The sequence below is a fragment of the Nematolebias whitei genome, chromosome 2, assembly GCF_014905685.2.
Source record: "Nematolebias whitei isolate Nwh7 chromosome 2, NemWhi1, whole genome shotgun sequence".
NCBI lineage: Eukaryota > Metazoa > Chordata > Actinopteri > Cyprinodontiformes > Rivulidae > Nematolebias > Nematolebias whitei.
Genome location: NC_056499.1, coordinates 15716150 through 15736440, shown reverse-complemented (window position 1 = coordinate 15736440; position 20291 = coordinate 15716150). Strand labels below are relative to the sequence as shown.

Genomic DNA, 20291 nt, shown 5'->3' with positions numbered 1-20291 from the left:
CCTCCTTGAACTGCAGCCGTATAACCTCTGGTCCCTGTAAACACTTTACATTAACGAATCAGTAGATTGAATTATAACTTTACCTGCATAATGTACACTGAATATTTGACTTTTAGACTGATTGTCAGATGAAACACAAAACTAGTTCAACTTAATCTCTTCTGACAGAATTTGAAATATTTGTTCAAACCTTGCACTCATTTTTCATCCTAAAATGTATTTAAAATAGCCAATTGATACTTAGATTAAGATGCTTGAGGTTTGCAGAATTGATTTTATAGATTAAATAAAAATAATATTGATAATCAACTTCAGCTAGAACATTGTTTTTCAAATTGACTTTTTTTTTTTTTCCTCCTCTCTGCAGACAAAACCAAAGAGCCCGCCCTTCCAGCTCCCAAACCAGTCCCACCTGGAATCCACTCGTCAATGATTCAACCCCATCATCCCATTCCTGGTCTGATCTCAGGCCACAGCCTTTACTTGGGGCCCAGCACTGTAGCCACGGGGCTCCCAGCCGCAACGATCCCACAGAGGCCCAACGAGGAGGAGCGGTGGCTGGCGCGACAACGCAAGCTGCGGCAGGAGAAAGAGGATCGTCAGTACCAGGTGTCTGAATTCCGCCAGCAGGTTCTGGAGCAGCATCTGGACATAGGCCGGCCCGCTGACGTCCCAGATCACAGGACAGACTCGCACAGGTGAGCGAACTCTCCCAAAGCTGGGTCCAGCCAAGAAATTTCAAAAAGGGTTTTTTTCTTTAAAAACCACATGCCATGGCAGCATTTATTGTGATTTGATTTAGCAATTTCAGAACTATTTTATGCCTGTTATCTGATGGAGACAAGCTGTTCTGGGCTTGTGACAGCAAAATGCAGAAATGCTTTCAGTGCATGCACAATTTAATGTGCAGGGGAAGATTGGTTGGCTGTTTCTGCTAGCCTTACAGGGACAGTTGTTGCTGTGCTTTGAAGCCTCAGAGGATGGCAGGCTTTAGAAGTTCGTTTTCAGGCGGGACTCGGCAGTAAAAGATAAACCCCCTCAGAAGCACCACATCTACTCCATTTTTGTTCGAGCTACCTTCCAGGTCTGACGTGGGAAAACAGACTATTACGTTTAGGCGTTGATTGGGGTTGTAAAGCAGGATCCTGATGACTGCTGTTTCATGAGTGGAAACTGGTAAAGATTTCAAATGGGCAGCGGGTGAGAGTACTTGGATACACAAAAGCTAATTCTCAACTAATCCTCTCAACCATGCACACTCTAAGCCTCCTACCTACCTTCCATTGTTGCAGTGCCTGTGTTTGTGCTGTTGTGCCTGATTCAGAAGAGAGGTTGTGGTTGACGCTGGTAGGACGGGAGGTACACACATGTGCACACACTATCTGTAACCCTACAGTATAATCGCATAATCACAGCTCACAGTCTGCAGATTGCAGATAAGACACACTTTACTTACTCTCGCTCACACACACACGCACAACACAAACAGGAAGCATGGATAATTTGACTGGTCATGCAGTGTGCTCTACTGCCAGGTTTGATTTAGAAATACACTTGAGAAAGTGTCCATCACCAGTCTGCCCTTATTTCCTGCTCACTTTGACTGCTGCTATTCCACCTCTACAGCTACCTCCTCAAACCCCCCCCCCCCCCCCCACCACCACCACCACCACCACCCTCACACATACACACACACACACACACACATCTTTCTTACCGTCCATACATCAGTCTTTTTGTTCTCTGGCATCCTGTCAGAATGACATTTCTTTTGGCCTCTTCTTTAGTGTACTGCTCTCTTCTGTGTGCATGTTTGTGCACATGCATCACTACAAAGGCCTAGCAGATCAAAAACCAGCTTCAGTGTTGGGAGGAAAGTGTGTGCCTTGGCCACATTCTCACTCTGCTCTGGGCTACTCTGTCTGGGTTTGATAACGCTGCTTTGCACAGACACACAGACATGGGTGACAGGAAATAGGCATGGCATACAAGCTTTGTTTTCAGTCTCTATTTTGTATTCGTAATAAGAAAAAACTATTTTCAAAAAAAAAAAAATAGTTCAATTTGCATTGAACTCATTTTCTGTTTATTCTGTCACTGCAGGTCCTTACAAAATCCTCATGAACCAGGAAGCAGAGAACATCACCCTCTATTAGGTGCCCCTCCACCCCTCATCTCCCCCAAACCTCCACAGCCACCTCGTGAACACCACCCTCCACCCCCCACTACCCTGTGGAACCCCGTAGCTCTTATAGAAACTGCCTCCGAATCCAGACGTAACCACGAGCTCTCAGGGATGGGGCACTACGAGCTCAGTCGGCTGCCCCCAGGCCCCTTCAAATATGAAGATGCATCTCGAAGGCGTGATGTGGGAGCCATGGAGAAATATCCTCCACTGAGAGCTCCTCCAGGACTTCCTGAGCCCAGCACCTTCCTTGCTGAGCTGGAGAAATCCACCCAGACCTTGTTGAATCAGCAGAGGGCGTCGCTGCCTCTATCGAGCCAGTATGAAATGGAAGGAAGCACCAAAATCAGTGGGTTGAAGAACTTCCAGGGACATCCGGGGCAAGGTAGACATGGACAAGGTCTTGGAATGGTCCCCGGGTCAGGGATGGTACAGGCAGCTCCATCGGGGATGGGTCCAGACTCGATGCTGATCTATGCCGAGTTTCTCCAGCAGCACCGGAGGCCTGTCAGTAAACTGGATCTGGAGGAGAAGAGGAGGAGGGAGGCCAGAGAGAAAGGTATTTCTAACCAACGTACAAGTGCCTCTAATAATGTGTTTAGAAAAATTAAAACAAAGTATGGGCCATATTTACATGTGGATTCATAACTTTTGTATTTCGTGCAGGTTACTATTATGAACTGGATGACTCGTATGATGAGAGTGATGAAGAGGAGGTGAGAGCCCATCTCAGGAGAGTAGCAGAGCAGCCCCCACTCAAGCTCGATGACTCCACAGAGGTAAAACACCACCCAAAAATAAATGCCTTCTGGGTTTTTACATAAAATTTTACCAAATATCTCAATAAAACTTTGCATATTTTATTTGTTTTTTCTCTTTGTATAGAAATTAGATTTTCTGAAACATGTAGGCCTGACTACGGTCGGCAGGCGTGATGAGCTCGTGCAGCAGAAGAGAAGGAAAAGAAGGAGAATGCTCAAAGAGCGTAGCCCTTCGCCACCTGCCTCACAATCAAAACGCACTCCTCCCCCTCCTCCTCCTCAGCTCAGCACACGCTTCACTCCTGAGGAAATGGACAAGGCACCAGAGCTGGAGGATAAGAAGCGATTTCTCACTATGTTTAAACTCTCCCATGTCACTATGCAGCAGAGAAAAGGTCAGTCTATGGAGGAGTTACTCCCTCTAGCTCTATTAAATCCAACATGCTAAATGTTTGGTTAAATCAGTCTTCCATTTATTCCAAATGTGATAGAAGTTGTTTGTGTATATTTCAGAATCTACATAATATAGTTAAAGACATGCAAGAGTGGTTAGAACAGTCGTCCTCCAATTCAAGAGCTGGGGGTTCGATTCCACCAGCAGTCACATGCCGAAGTGTCCCTGGGCAAGACACTGAACCCCTCATAGCCTCCGATGTGTGTCCCATCGGTGTATGAATGTGATAAAGCACTGATTAGCTTTGAGTATCTTGATAAGATGGAAAGGTGCTATAGAAGTGCAGTAGTCCCTCGTTTATCGCGGAGGATCTGTACCCTGAAGACCTGCAATAAGTGGAAAAACCATGAAGCAGGACTATTAGTACAAGTATTAAGTAGTAGTTTAGTATATATATATATATATATATATATATATATATGGTGTTTTAAACCCTTCCCACACTCTTGCAATATTCTAAACAATGTTTCTAAACTCTAAAGCTGTAAAAGAGCACAGAATGCCATTTCAGCTTCCTGCCTCTGCTGCTCTTTGCCACCTGCAAGTGCTCTTGGCCACGCCCACTTCTCCGTTCTGCACGCTGATCAGCTGCTGCAGGAAGTTCATCATTTAACATTTTAGGAACTTTTGTGTGAAATCTTTTTATCTGTTGCTGCTATTGCTGCTGTTGCTGCTGATACACTGGAATTTCCCATCCATGGGACAATAAAGGCTGTTTCTATTCTATTCTATCCTGCAGTATGGGCTGCACAAATGTGCAGCAGGTGCTAAATACTTTTTAAACAATTTATTTTAAATAAAAATTCCATGCCGATCGTGCGGCTCGTCCATCTATCAGCCAGTTGTGTCATGTCCACTCTTATTTTGAAAAACTGCGATAGAGCAAGTCCGTGATAAACAAACCGCGAAGTAGCGAGGGACTACTGTACAGTCCACTTACCATTTACTTAAACATGCATACCTATTGGCTTGTATTATTACCAAAATTTGGCTTATTTTTGTTCATGTAGTTTCGAGAAGATAACTCTGTTACTACCATTGGAACAATATCAAAACTAGCTCGTGGTAAATGTGGTTTTGGCTCAAATCTTTGTGCTGTTTTTGCAGTACAACAGACACATCAGCATAAGGAAGTTGGACACTTGTACATAAATGACTGAGCCAACACAGTGACCTTAACATGCCATGCAACATATGTCAATCACTTCTGTTCTATCGTCTCTTTGACTTCTTATTTCTTAAGTTACTCATATAATGATTAAAAACAGTCGATCGCAGTCGGTTCTGAAGTGTGCTGATGCTTCACTTTAATGAGCTCTACTTCGTGCACTACACTCGTGAACACGCTGACTCAAGCCACAAAGGAAATCATAGAGGAGTTAGAAAATGATGTCAGCCTCATACTTTTATTATATACAGCGTGCATTAAGCAGTGTGCCCACAGTGCAATGCTTTGCATTGGCCCAGTTAGTCAGGAGGACTTGTGTCAAAGCTTTCTGATGCAATGCATTTCAGAGTCCCTCAAACCAAAACTTTAACCTAAACTGAACAAAAATATAAACGCAACACTTTTGTTTTTGCTCCCATTTTTCATGAGCTGAACTCAAAGATCCAAGACTTTTTCTGTGTACTCAACAGGCCTTTTTCTCTCAAATACTGTTCACAAATGTGTGTAAATATGCGTTAGTCAGCACTTTGCACATTTTAGAGTGGCCTTTTGTTGTGGTCAGCCTAAGGCACTCCTGTGCAATAATCATACTGTCTAATCAGCATCTTGATGTGCCACACCTGTGAGGTGGATGGATTATCTCTGCAAAGAAATGCTCACAAACAGATTTACATACATTTGTGAACAATATTTGAGACAAAGGTCGGTTGTGTACCTAGAAAAAGTCTTGGATCTTTGAGTTCAGCTCATGAAAAATGAGAGCAAACACAAAAGTGTTACGTTATCGTTATTGTTTTTGTTGTTCAGTATATAAGGGAAAAGTCTTTAAAAGCTTAAATGGTCCTCACAGATGAAAATAAGAGCACACACTGCAATTGCCCTGCAATGTGTGATTTACCGTTTTCAGCCAGGAGGTGGCAGCATTCAACTTTCTTTTCTTTTTTTTAACATCAATTGGCCTCCTTAAACAAACTTAAGTGCTTATGTAGAAGTAAATGTAAAACTCACAAACAAGATGAATGTTAAATCGTGTTCTTTGTTTCGTTTTAGACAATGAAAGGGTGGTTGAACTGCTTCAAGCCATTAAAGAAAAGAGTGTAACCTTGGATGCCATCAGGCATGCACCTCATCCACTGTGCAAGAGTCCTCCATCACAGACCTCTGGTAAGACATGTCCATGAATAAACACGCTTACCCAGCCCTGAAGTGTTTGTATTGACTTTTATGATGTATCTGAGTAGACCTGTAAGTGTAAATGACATCAGTCTCTTAACTGCTGTGTTACAGTTGTATGATTGTGGATGTGATTATTGCAGATCCAGCATTTACCCAACAGTCCTCTGAATCTGAAGACCAACATAATGTCAGACATCATAGCCCCCCCTTACATTGCCCAGCATCCCCCAATGGCCATCCAAAACCCCTTGGAGACACATTAAGGCCAAAAGAACCCCCCTCTCCAGCTGTATACCCAGACAAGGCCCGGGGGCCCAGTGAAGGTCCCATCTCAAAGAGGAGCTCCAGTTTGCTAAACAGCTTGCGGCCCCCACTCCCATTGCAAGCTAAAGAGGGACTTCAGAGCATCAATGGACGCACAAAACCCTGGGACAGCTTCACCCCGGAGGAATTTGCCCAGCAGTTTCATGAATCTGTGCTCCAGTCCACTCAGAAAGCTCTGCAGAAACACAAAGGTAAACGGATCAGACCCACATTTCTCTGCAGGCGTTTCATGACAGGATGGGGAAATTCTAAATAAGTGTTTAGTTTTATTTATTTTCCCGACTTGTTGGTGAGCCCACATTTCACAGATGCAGAGACAACTAAAACATTTTACATGTGCTGTAAAAGAAGTGATCCGTATCCAAATGTACATTTGTATCGTCGTTGACATTAAAATTCACTGAATGGATAAAACGTGACTTTTTTTTCTTTCCTGTCTTGGACCTTCAGGGACAGCTGTGGGTGTGACTGAGTCGTCCCACCTCCAGGAGTCTTCTGTGCACTACAACATCCCTGAGCTTCAGAACACCTCCAGCCGGCAGCCACATTCACAGTCGCACTCGAACGCAGCGTTGTTTCCCCATCCACTGTCGCACGCTCACCCTCAGCCTAACGGACAGCACTTTTCCATGCCCCTCCACAAGGAGGTCACCGTGATGAGGGAAGACCTCTCTGGTCCTGAGAACTCTGATGAGGAAGAGGAGGAGGAAGAGGAGCCTCCGGTTTCCAAGTGGCAGGGAATTGAATCTATATTTGAAGCTTATCAAGATTATATTGAAGGTAAACAACTACCGTATTTTTCGCTGTATAAATCACAGTTGGTTTTTTTGCATAAATTAGCATGCCTGCAACTTACAAAATGACATGTTTGTTTTTTTTCCCCACATTTATAATCCAATTTTTGGCTGAGATCTAACCATTTCATTCATTCAGACATGGAACATATTGAACACTACCATTTTCAGCCACTAGAGGGCTCTTGACTAATATGGCAAGACAAGTGTCTCATTAATAGGTAAAAGTGGCTATTAATGAGACACTTGGCTTGCCATACAAAGCCACCTTCGTCTCGTTCTGGAACTCCTGGAGCAAACATCAAATCAGCTTCAGTTTGCCTCGCCGCCCAGGCAAAATGCAGCTGATTTGACCGTTAAAGTGCATTTATTAAGGCAAAGTTCAACTGAGACACACCTTTGCTATTATTTCGAGCAAACAAATAATTGTTTTTAAGTGTTAATTTTTTTAAATTCATGTTAAAGTCCTCCTGTGCACGCTCCCACGGCCGCCATTTGGCAGCCAGTCGATTTTTAGCACAGCACCGGCCCACGTTTCCGGGTGGTCAGCGGTGACGCATAATAGATGCATAAAGCAAAGCGACATATTTATGGGGTTTTTTTTCTACTTTATTAGACATATTTGGACTGATGCGACTTATACGGCGGTGTGACGTGTACGGTCAAGTACTGTTAAAACATACAGTGATGCCAGGAAAACCTTACAACTCTTTGTATGTTCAAAATTGCATGCATGCAACTAAATATTTGCTTATATGTTCTACGGCTATGCTCTTTCTAATTTAAAAATAAATTCACTTTTATGTTTTGCTTATTACCATACCAAACCAACAGCAAGGCCAACCAAAGTGCTCTTAATGATGAGGGTTTGTAGTTGTTGAATTAGTGGTTCAGTTAAATGCTTTTGTGCTTCATTTATCAAACCTAGTATTACTTTCGCAAAGGGGAAAAAAATATTCTTAACAATAACAGACAATCCCAGAAATGAAAAACAATAAAAACAAACAAACAAACAAAAAAACTGCTCCAACAATACAAGTTGTAGTTTTCCTTCGTCACTAGAGGGCAGTGTTGTTCAACATCACTCGATTAAATCAAACGTTTAAATGACCAGTTCCTTTTAGGTTCTGGTTCATTCAGCCACTGAAATATGAAGAGATGTGTCTAAACTTACCACATGGTTTGGGTTCTAGTTGATAGATCATTATAAACTGACAAGTTTCCATCTGATTTGTGACTTAAACATTATTCTTCTCTGTCCACCCACTTTTTTTGTGACAGAGCAAAGTTTGGAGAGACAAGTGTTGCAGAGCCAATGTCGCAGGCTAGAAGCACAGAACTACAACCTGAGTCTGACCGCTGAGCAGCTGTCTCACAGCATGGGGGTAAGACGCAGGACACGGGAAACGAGTTACACTTCGACACTGATGGGACTTTTGCTAAGAAATTACTGCACAAAGTGGAAGGAGCATTCTGGCCACTCTATTTTGAGATTTATTTATTTATTTAATTTATTCATTCATAAAACAAAATGAATTCATCAAAAAAGAAAAACGATGAAAAGGGTGCAGAAAGAAGGAAAAAAAAAAAAATCTGCCCCTTATTTAAAAAATAAAATAACTTTAGGCAAACAACAACTTGGGCTTGAACATCTCCAAAGTGAAAACAAAAATATTAGGCAGCCTTCACTTGACACCATACTTTCCCAACAATTTTAACTTAATCATTTTTTTAAACATATAAATTGTTTTAGAAAATGTTTATAGTGATATCAAGACAATTCCACAATCCTAATCCCTGAATTACAACGCAGCTCCTTCACACTAGTTCTAAATGGAGGTTTTACAAACATTTCCATTCCCTTAAGGTTATATTGACACTTTTTTCCCAACAAATTTTAATTTAATATTTGGGAGTAATATTTTTATGAGCTTGTAAAATATTATATTCAACCAAATCATAAAATTTTAATAATTTCAACTGATGAAATAATATATTTGTTGTGTGACCATAGCACTTCGTACTAATAATTCTTATAGCTCTTTTTTTTTGTCAAATTAAAAATAGGGTTTGTAATTGTTTTACTTGCTTTTCCCCAAACTTCAGTACAATAGATTAAATATGGAACAATCATTACATTATACATATACAAAGCTTTGTCATTCAAAAACTCTTTTACTTTATACAATAATGCAATTGATTTTGCTATTTTTATTCTTAAGTAATTTACATGAGATTTGAGATCTTACATGAGATAAAACCATAATCCAAGATGATGGCATGCGCATATAAAATACTAGAGCTGTACGTCTATATTTAAACGAGTCTTTCCTCTGTCACTCAGGAGCTGATGTCCCAAAGACAAAAGCTGGCGGTGGAAAGGGAGAAGCTACAAGCAGAGCTGGAGCACTTCAGGAAGTGTTTGACACTGCCACAGACACACTGGCCGAGAGGCGGCCATTACAAAGGCTACCCTCCAAGGTGACCCCAACACTCTGATCGGACACCCCCAACAATCACCCCTCCAGACTTAGACCCAGAGTTTATTTTTCCACAGCCTGGTCCTCGTGGCTCCATGAAGGAGAATATGGCTGGTTAGATAAGATTAAAGAAAACAAATGGACCCAGACAGGTGAATGCACAGGAGACGGGAGCATTCGGTGATGGACAGTCAAGTCTTTGGATTGTCGGGGTGTGCACCCGAAGCCACCAGCGCGTGCCAATGTAGCCAACCAGAGATCAGTGAGGCTAACCTGAGCGAGGAGAACCTATAAATCAACACACACACACAGCGTCACCTGCTTTCTGTCGTTCAGCCCCTGCATCCCCGGGCGCCACAGCCACACAGACAATCCTGCCAATGAAGGAGCAGCTTCCCCCTGGAGGGGGTTTTGTCACAAGACTTGAAAGCTCCACGCGAAGGCTTCCAGTCAGTCGGGACTGATTTTTATTGCAGCGGCCACGTGAGCTCTTGAACTGGAAATGCACTTAAGAATAAAAGCTGAAGAACTACCTGGTGGTACTGTGTTACAACAAAAAACTATTTGAATTACGGAAGAATTTAGAAAATGTACTTTCTTTTTTTTTCTTTTTTTTTTTGAAAGAATTAAGGAAATGGTTTATTTCGAAATAGAAAATTTGAAAAGAATTTTAAAGGGTGCTTCAGCCTTGTATTGTATATAATATGAAGACAAATGAATTTTGTATGTTTTTATTACGTTAATCATTGTTCTTTTAAAAGAAAAAGCCTGCCATTTTTATATGTTTATGCTTTTTGGGGTTGGAAGTAAAAAAAAAATAATAATAAATGAATAAAAAAAGCCTTGCTTTTAGTGTTTGGACGGCTGCGGGCCAGAGAAGGCTCACTTTGAGATGTTTAACGGATCGAGTGAAAGCAGGACGCGCTCCTGCTCTCATTCGGTGCTGGCACTGCGCAGCCGAGCCACAGCCACCTCGTCTGACCTCTGAGCTCAGCAAAGCGTACTCGGAGGTCACGGGACATCTCATCTCGCCTTCCTTCACAGCGACACGTCGACGTTTTAACAACTCCCCTGCTTTGCTTCACTGCTGCTGGCATGACTTTGTAATTGTAATAGCCTCGTGCTTAAAACCAGATCCACATCCGATTTGAAGAACTTCCTCTCAACATTCATTTAAAAAAGATGTCGCCTTGGAGTCACAATAGAAATGCCTTCCTGTTATAACATACAAAAATCAAGCCCTTAACAACCGCCATTAAAAGACACGGTGCCAAAAACTGTTTGGTTTTTGACTTCAAGTTGAAATTGGGCCAAACATTTAAACCAAAAATGGTCATTTATCCCAAAACTACGAGCTGAAAAATCACATAAGTGGACATTGATTGATTGATATGTGCAGAATTCAAAATGTTTTCTGTTCAATGTGTTTACAGTCTCTGCCCTGAGGTTTGACAACCAGCTAACTCACGCAGTCACGGTTTGATGGTTGCATGTGCGACCCGAGACCCTTAAAGCCATCAATAAGTCGTCCACGTTGTTTTGAAGTTCCAATAGTAGGAACGATGTAAAACTTTAGAAATGTACTCAAAGGTCATTTATAATAATAAAAAAACAAAAGCACAACTATGCCACACTCAAAGTGCCTCAGTAATTTGGGAGCATGTGAACGTCCACGTTAACATTAGTGATCAGGGACTTTACATTGAAGCGAATACTGCATCTCTTACACCTTTCAAACACGTGCAAGTCAAGAACTGACACTAAACGTATCTCGAAAGATTAGTTCGATCGTAACTTTTTTTTTTTTTTTTTTTAAATAAGCGAGGCCTAATCCAGATCAGAGGAGCACAGTGTTGCCCGTTCATACAGCAGCAGAAAGCCAACGACGCAGCCTGCTGGTAAGATGCGTGCATGCTGAGGGAAGCTGCCAACGAGCTGGGGAGGAAGGCGCAGTCAGACGAGCCTCTTCCTCAGCCTCCCTGCGTCTCCAACCCATGCACGCCCATGCAATAGTCCTGTTACTCAGTGGAGGATGTCTAGATGCTGTGAAATCCTGTTTTTTTTTTTTTTTTAAATGTATGTTTAAATTCATTGTAATATATTGTTTGTTGAATGTAGTAATTAGGTATTTATGAATATATGGCTGTGATTTCAGACAAAAAAGAAAATAAAATACTTCAAAAATGTTAAACATTAATATTTGTGTGTGTGCATGTGTGTGTAGTAGCTGGACATCTTTAGAAATAGAAAACTTCTTGAGTTCTTGGTAGCGATGGGCAAATGATAGAGGCTTCGGAGCTTGTCACTCTTCCTGAAGCAAAGTGATTCATAACACCGTGTTGGAGTTTGAACCAGAACGCAGTCACGTGATGACGCTCCAAGCTTCATGGCTCAGAAAGTTTCAATGCGCTCTGACCAGTCAGTTTAGTGCAGGGGTCTGCAACCTGCGGCTCTGGGGACACGTGGCTCTGGTATTTCTGCAGCGGCTCTTTCAAGCTTTGACCAAAATAAAATACATTTTTAGGGATGCATCATGTTGGATTTTTGGCCGATACCAATACCGATGTATATACATTTTCCTAGACCTACTTACAGAGACTACACGGCTTTCTTTGCTGTGGAATTAAAATACATTATTCTGCATGGTCTTTGGATGGATGGACTGCTGGTGAGGTTTTGTTTCTCTGTGGTTGACCGCTCTCTCGCTTTCCTATCTGGCCACCATGAACTCATCGTAATGGTCAGAATGGTGGTTCTTGAGATGGTTAATTAGGTTTGAAGTGTTGTAGGACTTTGTTTTCGCTCCTCCTCGCATCACTGACGCTGAGCAGTCATTGCAAATAGCAGTTCTGCTGTCAGTTTCCAACATTAAAAAAAGTGTGTATATATATATATATATATATATATATATATATATATATATACACACACTTTTTTTTTATATATAGGGAATGTCCGATATTTAACTTTATTGCCAATATTGACCAATACCATGCCGATAATATCGCGCATCCCAATAAATTTTATTTAAATTACCAACAATGAAAATGGCTAGTTTTAGCAGATTCCCTGACATTTTCAAATATGTGAACGATAGTACAAATACAAGACGTAAAACCTGGACTACATCGTGCTAGTACTTTGTAGCCACTGTGTCGACGTCCAGTTTCGCAGCGTGATCTTTCTCTCAAAACCAGCAGAATGTTCTGGAATATGTTTAACACAAGCTGCCGAGGAGGAATATTTGATGAAACTAAAAATAAAACGCAAAAAACAAAGTCGAAGTAAACGACAGTATTTATTTTTCTTTAAAAATGTAATTGGATATCCAACAAACAGGCCTACTTTTATAACGTCTTTAACTTTATGCTTAATTCTTCAACAATTAAAGAGAACTCACATCGGCCTGCAGAGCTCAGTGTTTAAATTTTTATAAAATTGTGAAAAATGATATTTTATCTTTCTTTACATGAATCTGGTTGTTTTTGTATTAAAATGTAAAAATATTAATAATAGTTAATACATTTTTTGTTTTATAATATCACCCCACTGGCTGGAAAAGCCATCTCCAACCAACTAGTGGTCCATGGGCCACCAGTTGACTGTACACAGTTGGAGCAGGTTTTGAGACTCCAAACATTTTAATTAGTGAGCAAAGTGGCAAAAATGGCTCTTTATCACAAAGGACCTCTGGTTTAGTGCACAAGCTACTTAAGATGCAACGTTATTCTTAAAAAAAATGTAGGAGAAAGAAGTTTTGTAAAGTAAAACAAGTAGTAGTTCGTCAACTTTCAGTAAACAAGAGTTCAAAGGTTTGGGATCAATTTGATCTTATTCCACCAAATAAAGCAGGAGCTACAATTTGTCTTTTAAATGTCAAAATTAAACTGGAACAATTTGTAGCTTCCCCACTGACGTTATAATTTAGTACATGCCAAAAACAGCCATAATTGTTTTAAATTAAAGATGTTTATCAGAAATGCACGTCTTCTTTAAAGCGTGTGAATCCAGGAGAGACTGGGTCAAATTCAGCACAGGACCCGGTTAGTGCACAGTTCAACGGTTCAATCCCAGACTGTCATTATTGTCGAGACAAGGTCCAGTCCTGCCCAGCGGGCCATCAGAGGTCCACGAGCTGGCCCTTCCTGGAGCCAGGCTGCACATTGGAGCGCAGCTTGTACATGCAGTTGAGAGAATCGAGAAGAAACTCCCGTATGGTGTTGATCTCCATCAGAGTCAGGTTGTCCAGCTGCAGAGGGAGACAAGAAACATGCTCAGGTTTCCAAACGCCCTTTGCTTCAAGCCTCGGGGATAAAAAAAAAAAACGTTTTTAAAGAGAATGCATAAAGTTTAAACATTTCTAAATAAAAAAATGAAAATGTCAGCAGCTCTACCTAAATCACGAATGTAAACGTGGACTTGGTGGCAGATAAGTATGACAGCTATTCTTTACACCAGCCCACCCTTATAAGTGCCATTATTGACCATTTCAATTCAAAATGCTTTATTAATCCCAAAGGGAAATTGAATGTTGTAACTCGTTCTCCTCGTTTCATTGAGATGTTATAGATCCTGTTGGCTGTAGGCAGGAAGGATCTCTTGTAAACGTCTGTCTCACAGAAGATCTGAAGAAACTGGCCGCAGATGCCATTCACCCAGACTCAGCTGGTCTCTCGGTTCCTCCGGGCTGCAGGATTGCCCGAATGTTGAGCAGAACTCCTCCCAGAGTGACGGCCACTCCTCCCAGCAGCCTGCTGAGCTCCTCGTCGCTGCGGACAGCTGGCTGCAGGTGCCGGGGGACAATCCTGGTCCATCTGCTGTCACGAGCCATGTTTCCTGCTAGTTCCAGGATCTCAGTGGTCTGGTACTCGAGCACAGCCGGCAGGTAGATGAGAATGCATCCACGGCACCTCCTTTTCAACTCATTTGAGATTTGGGGCCGTAGTTGATATTATTTGAGCTTTTGAGATGTTAATCAGCTGCTCCCAGTTGTCCAAAAAAAAAAAAATTTTGTTGTCATGGTTACGCATCATAATAAATGTCCAAAAATTAAAGTTTCAGTAAAAATCGTTCCAGCTGCACAGCATCTGATACCAGCAGAAATAATCATCCAAAATGTGGTTTACATCCAGAAAAAGAGGAATTAAAAGTTTCCAAAAGCAAAATCTCAGAATGAAAGTAACGGAAATTCTAGAATTTATTCCCAAGTTACATGGTAGATTGGATGGATGGTGGTGGTGGTGGGGGTGTTAATGGACACATTCTGTAATGAGCCAGACACCTGAACCCTAATATGTGAGAGAACAGGAAGCAGGTGGGACACCGGCTAAAGGGATAATCCCAAGTATTCTGCAAGACAGCGAAACAATGGCTGATAATCCCGTTAACTGGGAATAAAAACTTTAGGCGGTGCAGAATTTAATTTATGTACAAAATTAATGTTCATAACCTTAATCACATTTTTTAGGACGTTTTCACCGTTTATCAACAACAACAAAAAACAAACAAACAAACAAAGAAGCAGTTTCTAAACCAGATTCTGAAAATCAGACCAAATGGAAAAACGATTTAAACTGCAGCCGTCTGTTTGTTTAGTCGATGCATCGTTCAGTTGGCGGCACAGAAAGCTAAGTGCTCGCTCTAAGACATGTTCAGGTTAAACTCCGTCACCTGGGCGTGAGCCTCCTGCTGACTGATGAAGCTGTCGGCAGACAGGCGGAGTTTGGCGATCCGAGTGTCCCAGATGTCTTTGACCAGCGTGCGGATTTCATCGGCTTTGGGAATGTTGTCAGATGCACTAAACACACACACACACACACACATCAACAAAACACATCAGGTCGGAAGAAGGCACGTTGGTGTTTGAGACTCACTGGTTCAGCAGCAGTTTGGTGAGCTCCATATAGTAAGGACTGGGAGCCGGAGTAAAGGCGTCTTCTTTTCTCTCGAGCTCCCGCGTCTCCTCCAGTTTCTCTGTATGACGGAGGCAGAACATTTAAAGCAGGAAAACAACAAAATTAATGCATGAGAATAAATTTTAGAGTAAAAACAATTTTTTTTTTACCCTAAAATTTGTTCAAAACAAGCGAAACGGTAAAAACAGCTGGAACTATTTAAGACATTAAATAATTTTACTGTGAGTTTGAATCCAATTTTTAATAAAAAGTTAAAACCTGCATGATTCAAACATGGTGATGGTGGGGGTGGGGAGCTGGGGATTGGTCAAATTTGTCAGGTGCAAAAAAAAAAAAAGGCAGACAATGTCTTAAAAAGAAACAACAACATATAACTTAAATATTTAAAACAAGTTTGAAATTGACAAGAAAGCATTTGTCATTTGAGTGATGTCACAACAATAATACATCAGCTGAGTGCTTAAAGATGCACTTTTATAAGAGTACAGTAGTTTGACATCAGGAAATGTCTGAAATTATCCTCCACAGCTGCTAAACAACTTCATTGTTAAAATGTTCAGTGAGCTCAGCCACATAAAAAGATGTCAACATAAATAATTACCAACATCCATCCAGTCAGGGGGGATGATCCTACATTTCTGTCTCTGTTTTAGGTTGAGAGCCAGCCACACAGGGACATCCACAGGCAGTCCGGGGTTGAAAGGTCCCAAGTCCCCCTGAGGACAGAAAGACGGTTCTTGCCATTCATTCATCTGTCCGCGAACATCTGACGAAATGACTCCTCTCATACTTACCCCGATTAAAAAGATCTTGTCGAGGCTGAAATTTGGGATTATTTTCAAAAGCTCTTTCTCGGCTAGGAACTCAACCTCTAACGGATCCATGGCTGTTTCTTACTTCGTCTCTTGAACCTTCTCAAAGCTAGTTAGCTACACAACTCTTTCGACGGTTCCCGCGCTGGAAATCCAAGGCGTGGACAGCTACGTCATCAACAGGAAGTACGAAACAAAACACTTTAAATACATTCTCGCCTAAATATTGTACCATAATATGAGAGGATTTAAATAATTACTATGTGTGAGATAGGCTAACAATGATTACAGTGACAATACCATATGAACAATACGATGATTTTTTATTATTATTAGTTTGACCGGAAGTAGAAGTCACGTGATTGAAGTAACTCTTTCAGTGGCCGCTAGAGGGAGACACTGTGTAAGTTACTGTTGAAGTTATCCGCGCGCGTGTATCTTTTGCAGTTGCAACATTTGCTAGCGATGTTCTCGGAGTACTACAAGTTTATCACCAAGCGATAAAATAAGTTATGCTGCTAAATTAACATTAGTTAATGGGATACGTCTTAATGACCCGCACGTCTTACATGGAGGTGAGTGGAAGGGCTTGCCATACTATGATCGAGACACCAAGTGTGTATTCCCGGGAGAGCCTGAAATCCTACAAAAACACTGTCTGCCTACAGTTATGTAACGGACAATCATGTTCAGGACATTTTATTACATGATTATAACATTGAAAACTTCGTGTCTCTGAAGACTGAGGTGCTACCGAGTCAAAAACAAAGGAAGAGAGACCACGGAGATGTTTAAAGTGTGGGTAAAAACAACTACATCCTGACCACGAACTGCACGTGCATGGCAGGGTATGTAATTTAGAATGATTATGTTATACATTAATATTAACTTGCTTTTCATCACTATATAACCTCACTGTGATTATAGTGAACATCTCACAACTCATTTGCAGCGGTGCATGTGGAATTATTTAGCTTTGTCACCATTCAGCTGCAGAAAGAAAAGCTTTGCAGAGAGTGGTGAAGGCTGCACAGAAATCTGTTGGAATCAGCCTCCCCACCATCACAGACATCTACACCTCCAGATGCAGGAAGAGGGCCACCTGCATCATGAAGGACCCCACTCACCCAGCACACACACTTTTTGCCCCACTCCCCTCAGGAAGGAGGTTAAGGAGCATTAAGTGTAGAACCACTAGACTGAGGAACAGCTTCTACCCTGAGGCTGTTAGACTCATGAATCTCTAACTAGAATAATCACTGTGAAAAACCATATCATGTTGCTGCTGATCTGTTTCATGTTGCTGCTGATCTGTTTCAATGTTGATGTGTTCATGCGTGCACATCTGCTCACAGACTCATGTTTATGTTTGTGCTGATGTTCAATGTTTTATGTTATGAGTGCTTAGTGTATATTTAGTTGATGTTTTTCTTAGTTCATATCTTGGATGTTATTGCTGTTTTTCTTATACATTTTATTGTTGGATGTAACTGGGACCCTGTGTACATAATTTCGCTCCACCACTTGTACCACATGAGGTGCGAATGACAATAAAGAAACTCTGACTCTGATTCAAACCAATGTGTCTATTGCTTATTGTAATTTCAGCTTGGGGTCATGCTGCAGTCATGCTGCTGCACTGATGCTCAAAGTGGAGCTGTGGGTCAGGCAGACCGAGCAGTTCTGTACCTCAGGAACAAACAAGTGGCTTCTCACATCCAGAAAAAAGGTGAAGGCAGCCGGATTGAGTGAAATCTGTTTAAGGCGGCCAAAGTGGACAGACACAGGCTTACTGCAACCAGCCAGAAGGAAGAGACAGAAGCTCAATGTCAAACGTACAATTTATGTTCATTTATGTTAATTATAAAGCTGATCAACTATTAATCAGTAAATGCTACCATCACCCGCAGTAATGTTCTATGAAAGACCACACACTAGACAAAGAATGCAATAGAGGAAACCAGCTTTTTTATTTTCTCGTTTTAAAATGGGCAATACATAATTATTTTTATATTATTGCTATTATATTGCAGTACTGTGTTGTATCCCACACATTTTGTTTCTGTGTGTCGTCCAACACGTTTTCTGATTGTGCAGCGTTGTCAGATGAAGACATTAAGAAACTGAAAACGCTGGTCCCCGATGCAGTTGTGTTCACTAGTCTGGACTCCAGTGACACGGATAGTGCATCACAATGTGACCATGAGGATGAAGACCCGCTGGAGCCACCGGCAGCTCATTGTCTGTAATAACGTGTTAAATTATACAAACAGTAGTTCATAATATGAAAATCACTTCAACGTATGTTTTTAGATTTACGTTGGTGCTAAAACATTGCTTATGGTAAATGTTTGCAATCACTGGCATACACTGATGTGTTTAATTTTGACACTAACGTAAAACTGAGGTTTTATATTTGAATCAATTCAAGTGTTCGAAAGTTGTCTAACTGTATAAATTAAGTCAAGTTTTGCAACTTATTACAGCTTTTATTTCAGTGATGACCTTTGATTGAAGTCTTTAACTCTCATATCACCTTCGAATATGTTTTTAGATTCCTATTTAGAATAAACACAAAAGTATGTGCAAAGAGTTATGGCTTTTCAGATGTTAATGCTACAACTTTATGCATTGAACTCTGAAACCTCATTTTCTTGTTTTGTGCATTAAATCCTTACAATGTAAGTTTATATATAGTAACCAAATGTCATTGCTTCTTTTCAAGTCTTTAAAAATGCTACTAAAAACAGAAGGTGAATTAAATAACAGTTTTTCTAAGTCATACTAGATCAGGTCTCAAAATGAAGGGAACAAAACAACACTCAAATCTGAATGAAATCATTTTATTAGAAACTTATTGTTTGAATTTAAACATATTAACTAGACCTGTCGCGATAAACAATGAATCAATTAATCACGTTAAATAAAAATGATCAACCTCATTTTCATTTATCGGCTTTATCATTTCTTCGTGTCTCTTTCTACTGGACATTGGATGACAGAAGGCTCAACTCCGGTGCTCTTCACTGACCCCTCACGTTCTCTTTAAAATTTGTTTTAACCATCCAAAATCATGTTTTTTGGATTGTTAAAAGCAGCTAAGCTAAGAAGCTAAGCTAACAGTCCTGTGACAAATGCTATGCAAAATAGTCAAACCACATCGAGCATCTGCCATTTTGATAACCGAAAAACAGGAACGAGATAGAGCCCATGTCACGTCAAGGGGCCTCCCTCCCATTTTTCTTAAAGCGACACGCTGCTTGCTCCCTCACTATCCATCCTTCGGTTCAATCAGTCTTATACTGCCAAATAGGTACTACATTAAAAAAATTAACCAACATTTCTTCTTAAATTTGACACTAATTACTAATTGGTGTCAAATTTCAAACAATATTATTGTTTATGGCAATAATTTCTGAGACAATTTATCGCCCAGCAAAATTTGTTCTAGTATGAACACGTTTAAAAGAGTTTAATGCTTTTAAAACCCTAAATCAAATCTTTGTCCACACTTTAGTCACTCATTCATTACAATAGCATCTGAGAGCAAAATCTTTCATTTATTAACTCAAACTAAACAAAATGCACCGTGGCCTGAAACAATTCAGTTCAACCTTTGCAATGAAAGTTTTTTTTTTTTTTAATGAATCCAAAGGGTAAATATTATTTTTCATAAGATTTACAAATAATCCTAACTTTATTTCACAAATGTTTCACAAGTTGAACATTTAAGTAATCTATAACAAATTAATGGAAAAAAGTTTCAAATAATGTCTATAAATTTTGATATTTATGTTTTACTGAATGATAACTGCAATTTTTACATATTAACAGCAGAAATGCAGTTTTTCTTTTGTATCCAGCCTTTTCTGTTGCATTTTTATTTCACCTTTTGATAAATGGTTTATTAAAAATGTTCCTCTGACGAACTGATTCAGTCATAACTTTGCACTCGACTTGTTAAAAGTACACGACCCCGACATGAATACAACCTTTAAACAAAATCTGAATCAATAAACTAAAAACCTGAAATTCTTCTCAAACTTTTAAAAATGTCACTCCTGTTGAGTAAGACAGTCAAGGTAATTTACAAAAGACAAGACAGACTGATTCTTTCTGAAACCAGTTTTAATTTACATTCAATCCTAATAGTTTTCATTAAAAAGCCTCATCTGTGCAGCCAATTGAAGAAGTTAGCTTTGATTCACAAATAATTAAGTTT

At 40.4% G+C, this 20291-nt stretch overlaps 2 protein-coding genes across 5 annotated transcripts in view; one reads left to right on the top strand and one right to left on the bottom strand.

Moving 5' to 3' along the window:
- Positions 1-10112, top strand: part of gse1b (Gse1 coiled-coil protein b) — a 128107-nt gene extending 117995 nt beyond the window's left edge. For all 4 annotated transcript variants that reach the window (XM_037690511.1, XM_037690504.1, XM_037690518.1 and 1 more), the window contains 9 exons: positions 368-698; positions 2104-2744; positions 2852-2964; positions 3071-3341; positions 5619-5732; positions 5885-6259; positions 6519-6848; positions 8144-8247; positions 9207-10112. In XM_037690511.1, the coding sequence (XP_037546439.1) occupies positions 368-698; positions 2104-2744; positions 2852-2964; positions 3071-3341; positions 5619-5732; positions 5885-6259; positions 6519-6848; positions 8144-8247; positions 9207-9347 (2420 nt within the window). In that variant the 3' untranslated portion in view covers positions 9348-10112. The remainder of the gene's footprint in view (positions 1-367; positions 699-2103; positions 2745-2851; positions 2965-3070; positions 3342-5618; positions 5733-5884; positions 6260-6518; positions 6849-8143; positions 8248-9206) is intronic.
- Positions 10113-13462: 3350 nt separating this feature from the next.
- gins2 (GINS complex subunit 2) lies at positions 13463-16144 on the bottom strand. Its single transcript, XM_037693395.1, has 5 exons — positions 16052-16144; positions 15859-15973; positions 15216-15315; positions 15013-15139; positions 13463-13591 (listed from the first exon to the last, which is right to left on the bottom strand). Exons 1-5 carry the CDS (start codon positions 16139-16141, stop codon positions 13463-13465), a joined length of 561 nt encoding a protein of 186 aa, XP_037549323.1. The 5' UTR covers positions 16142-16144.
- Between the last annotated feature and the right edge of the window lie 4147 nt (positions 16145-20291).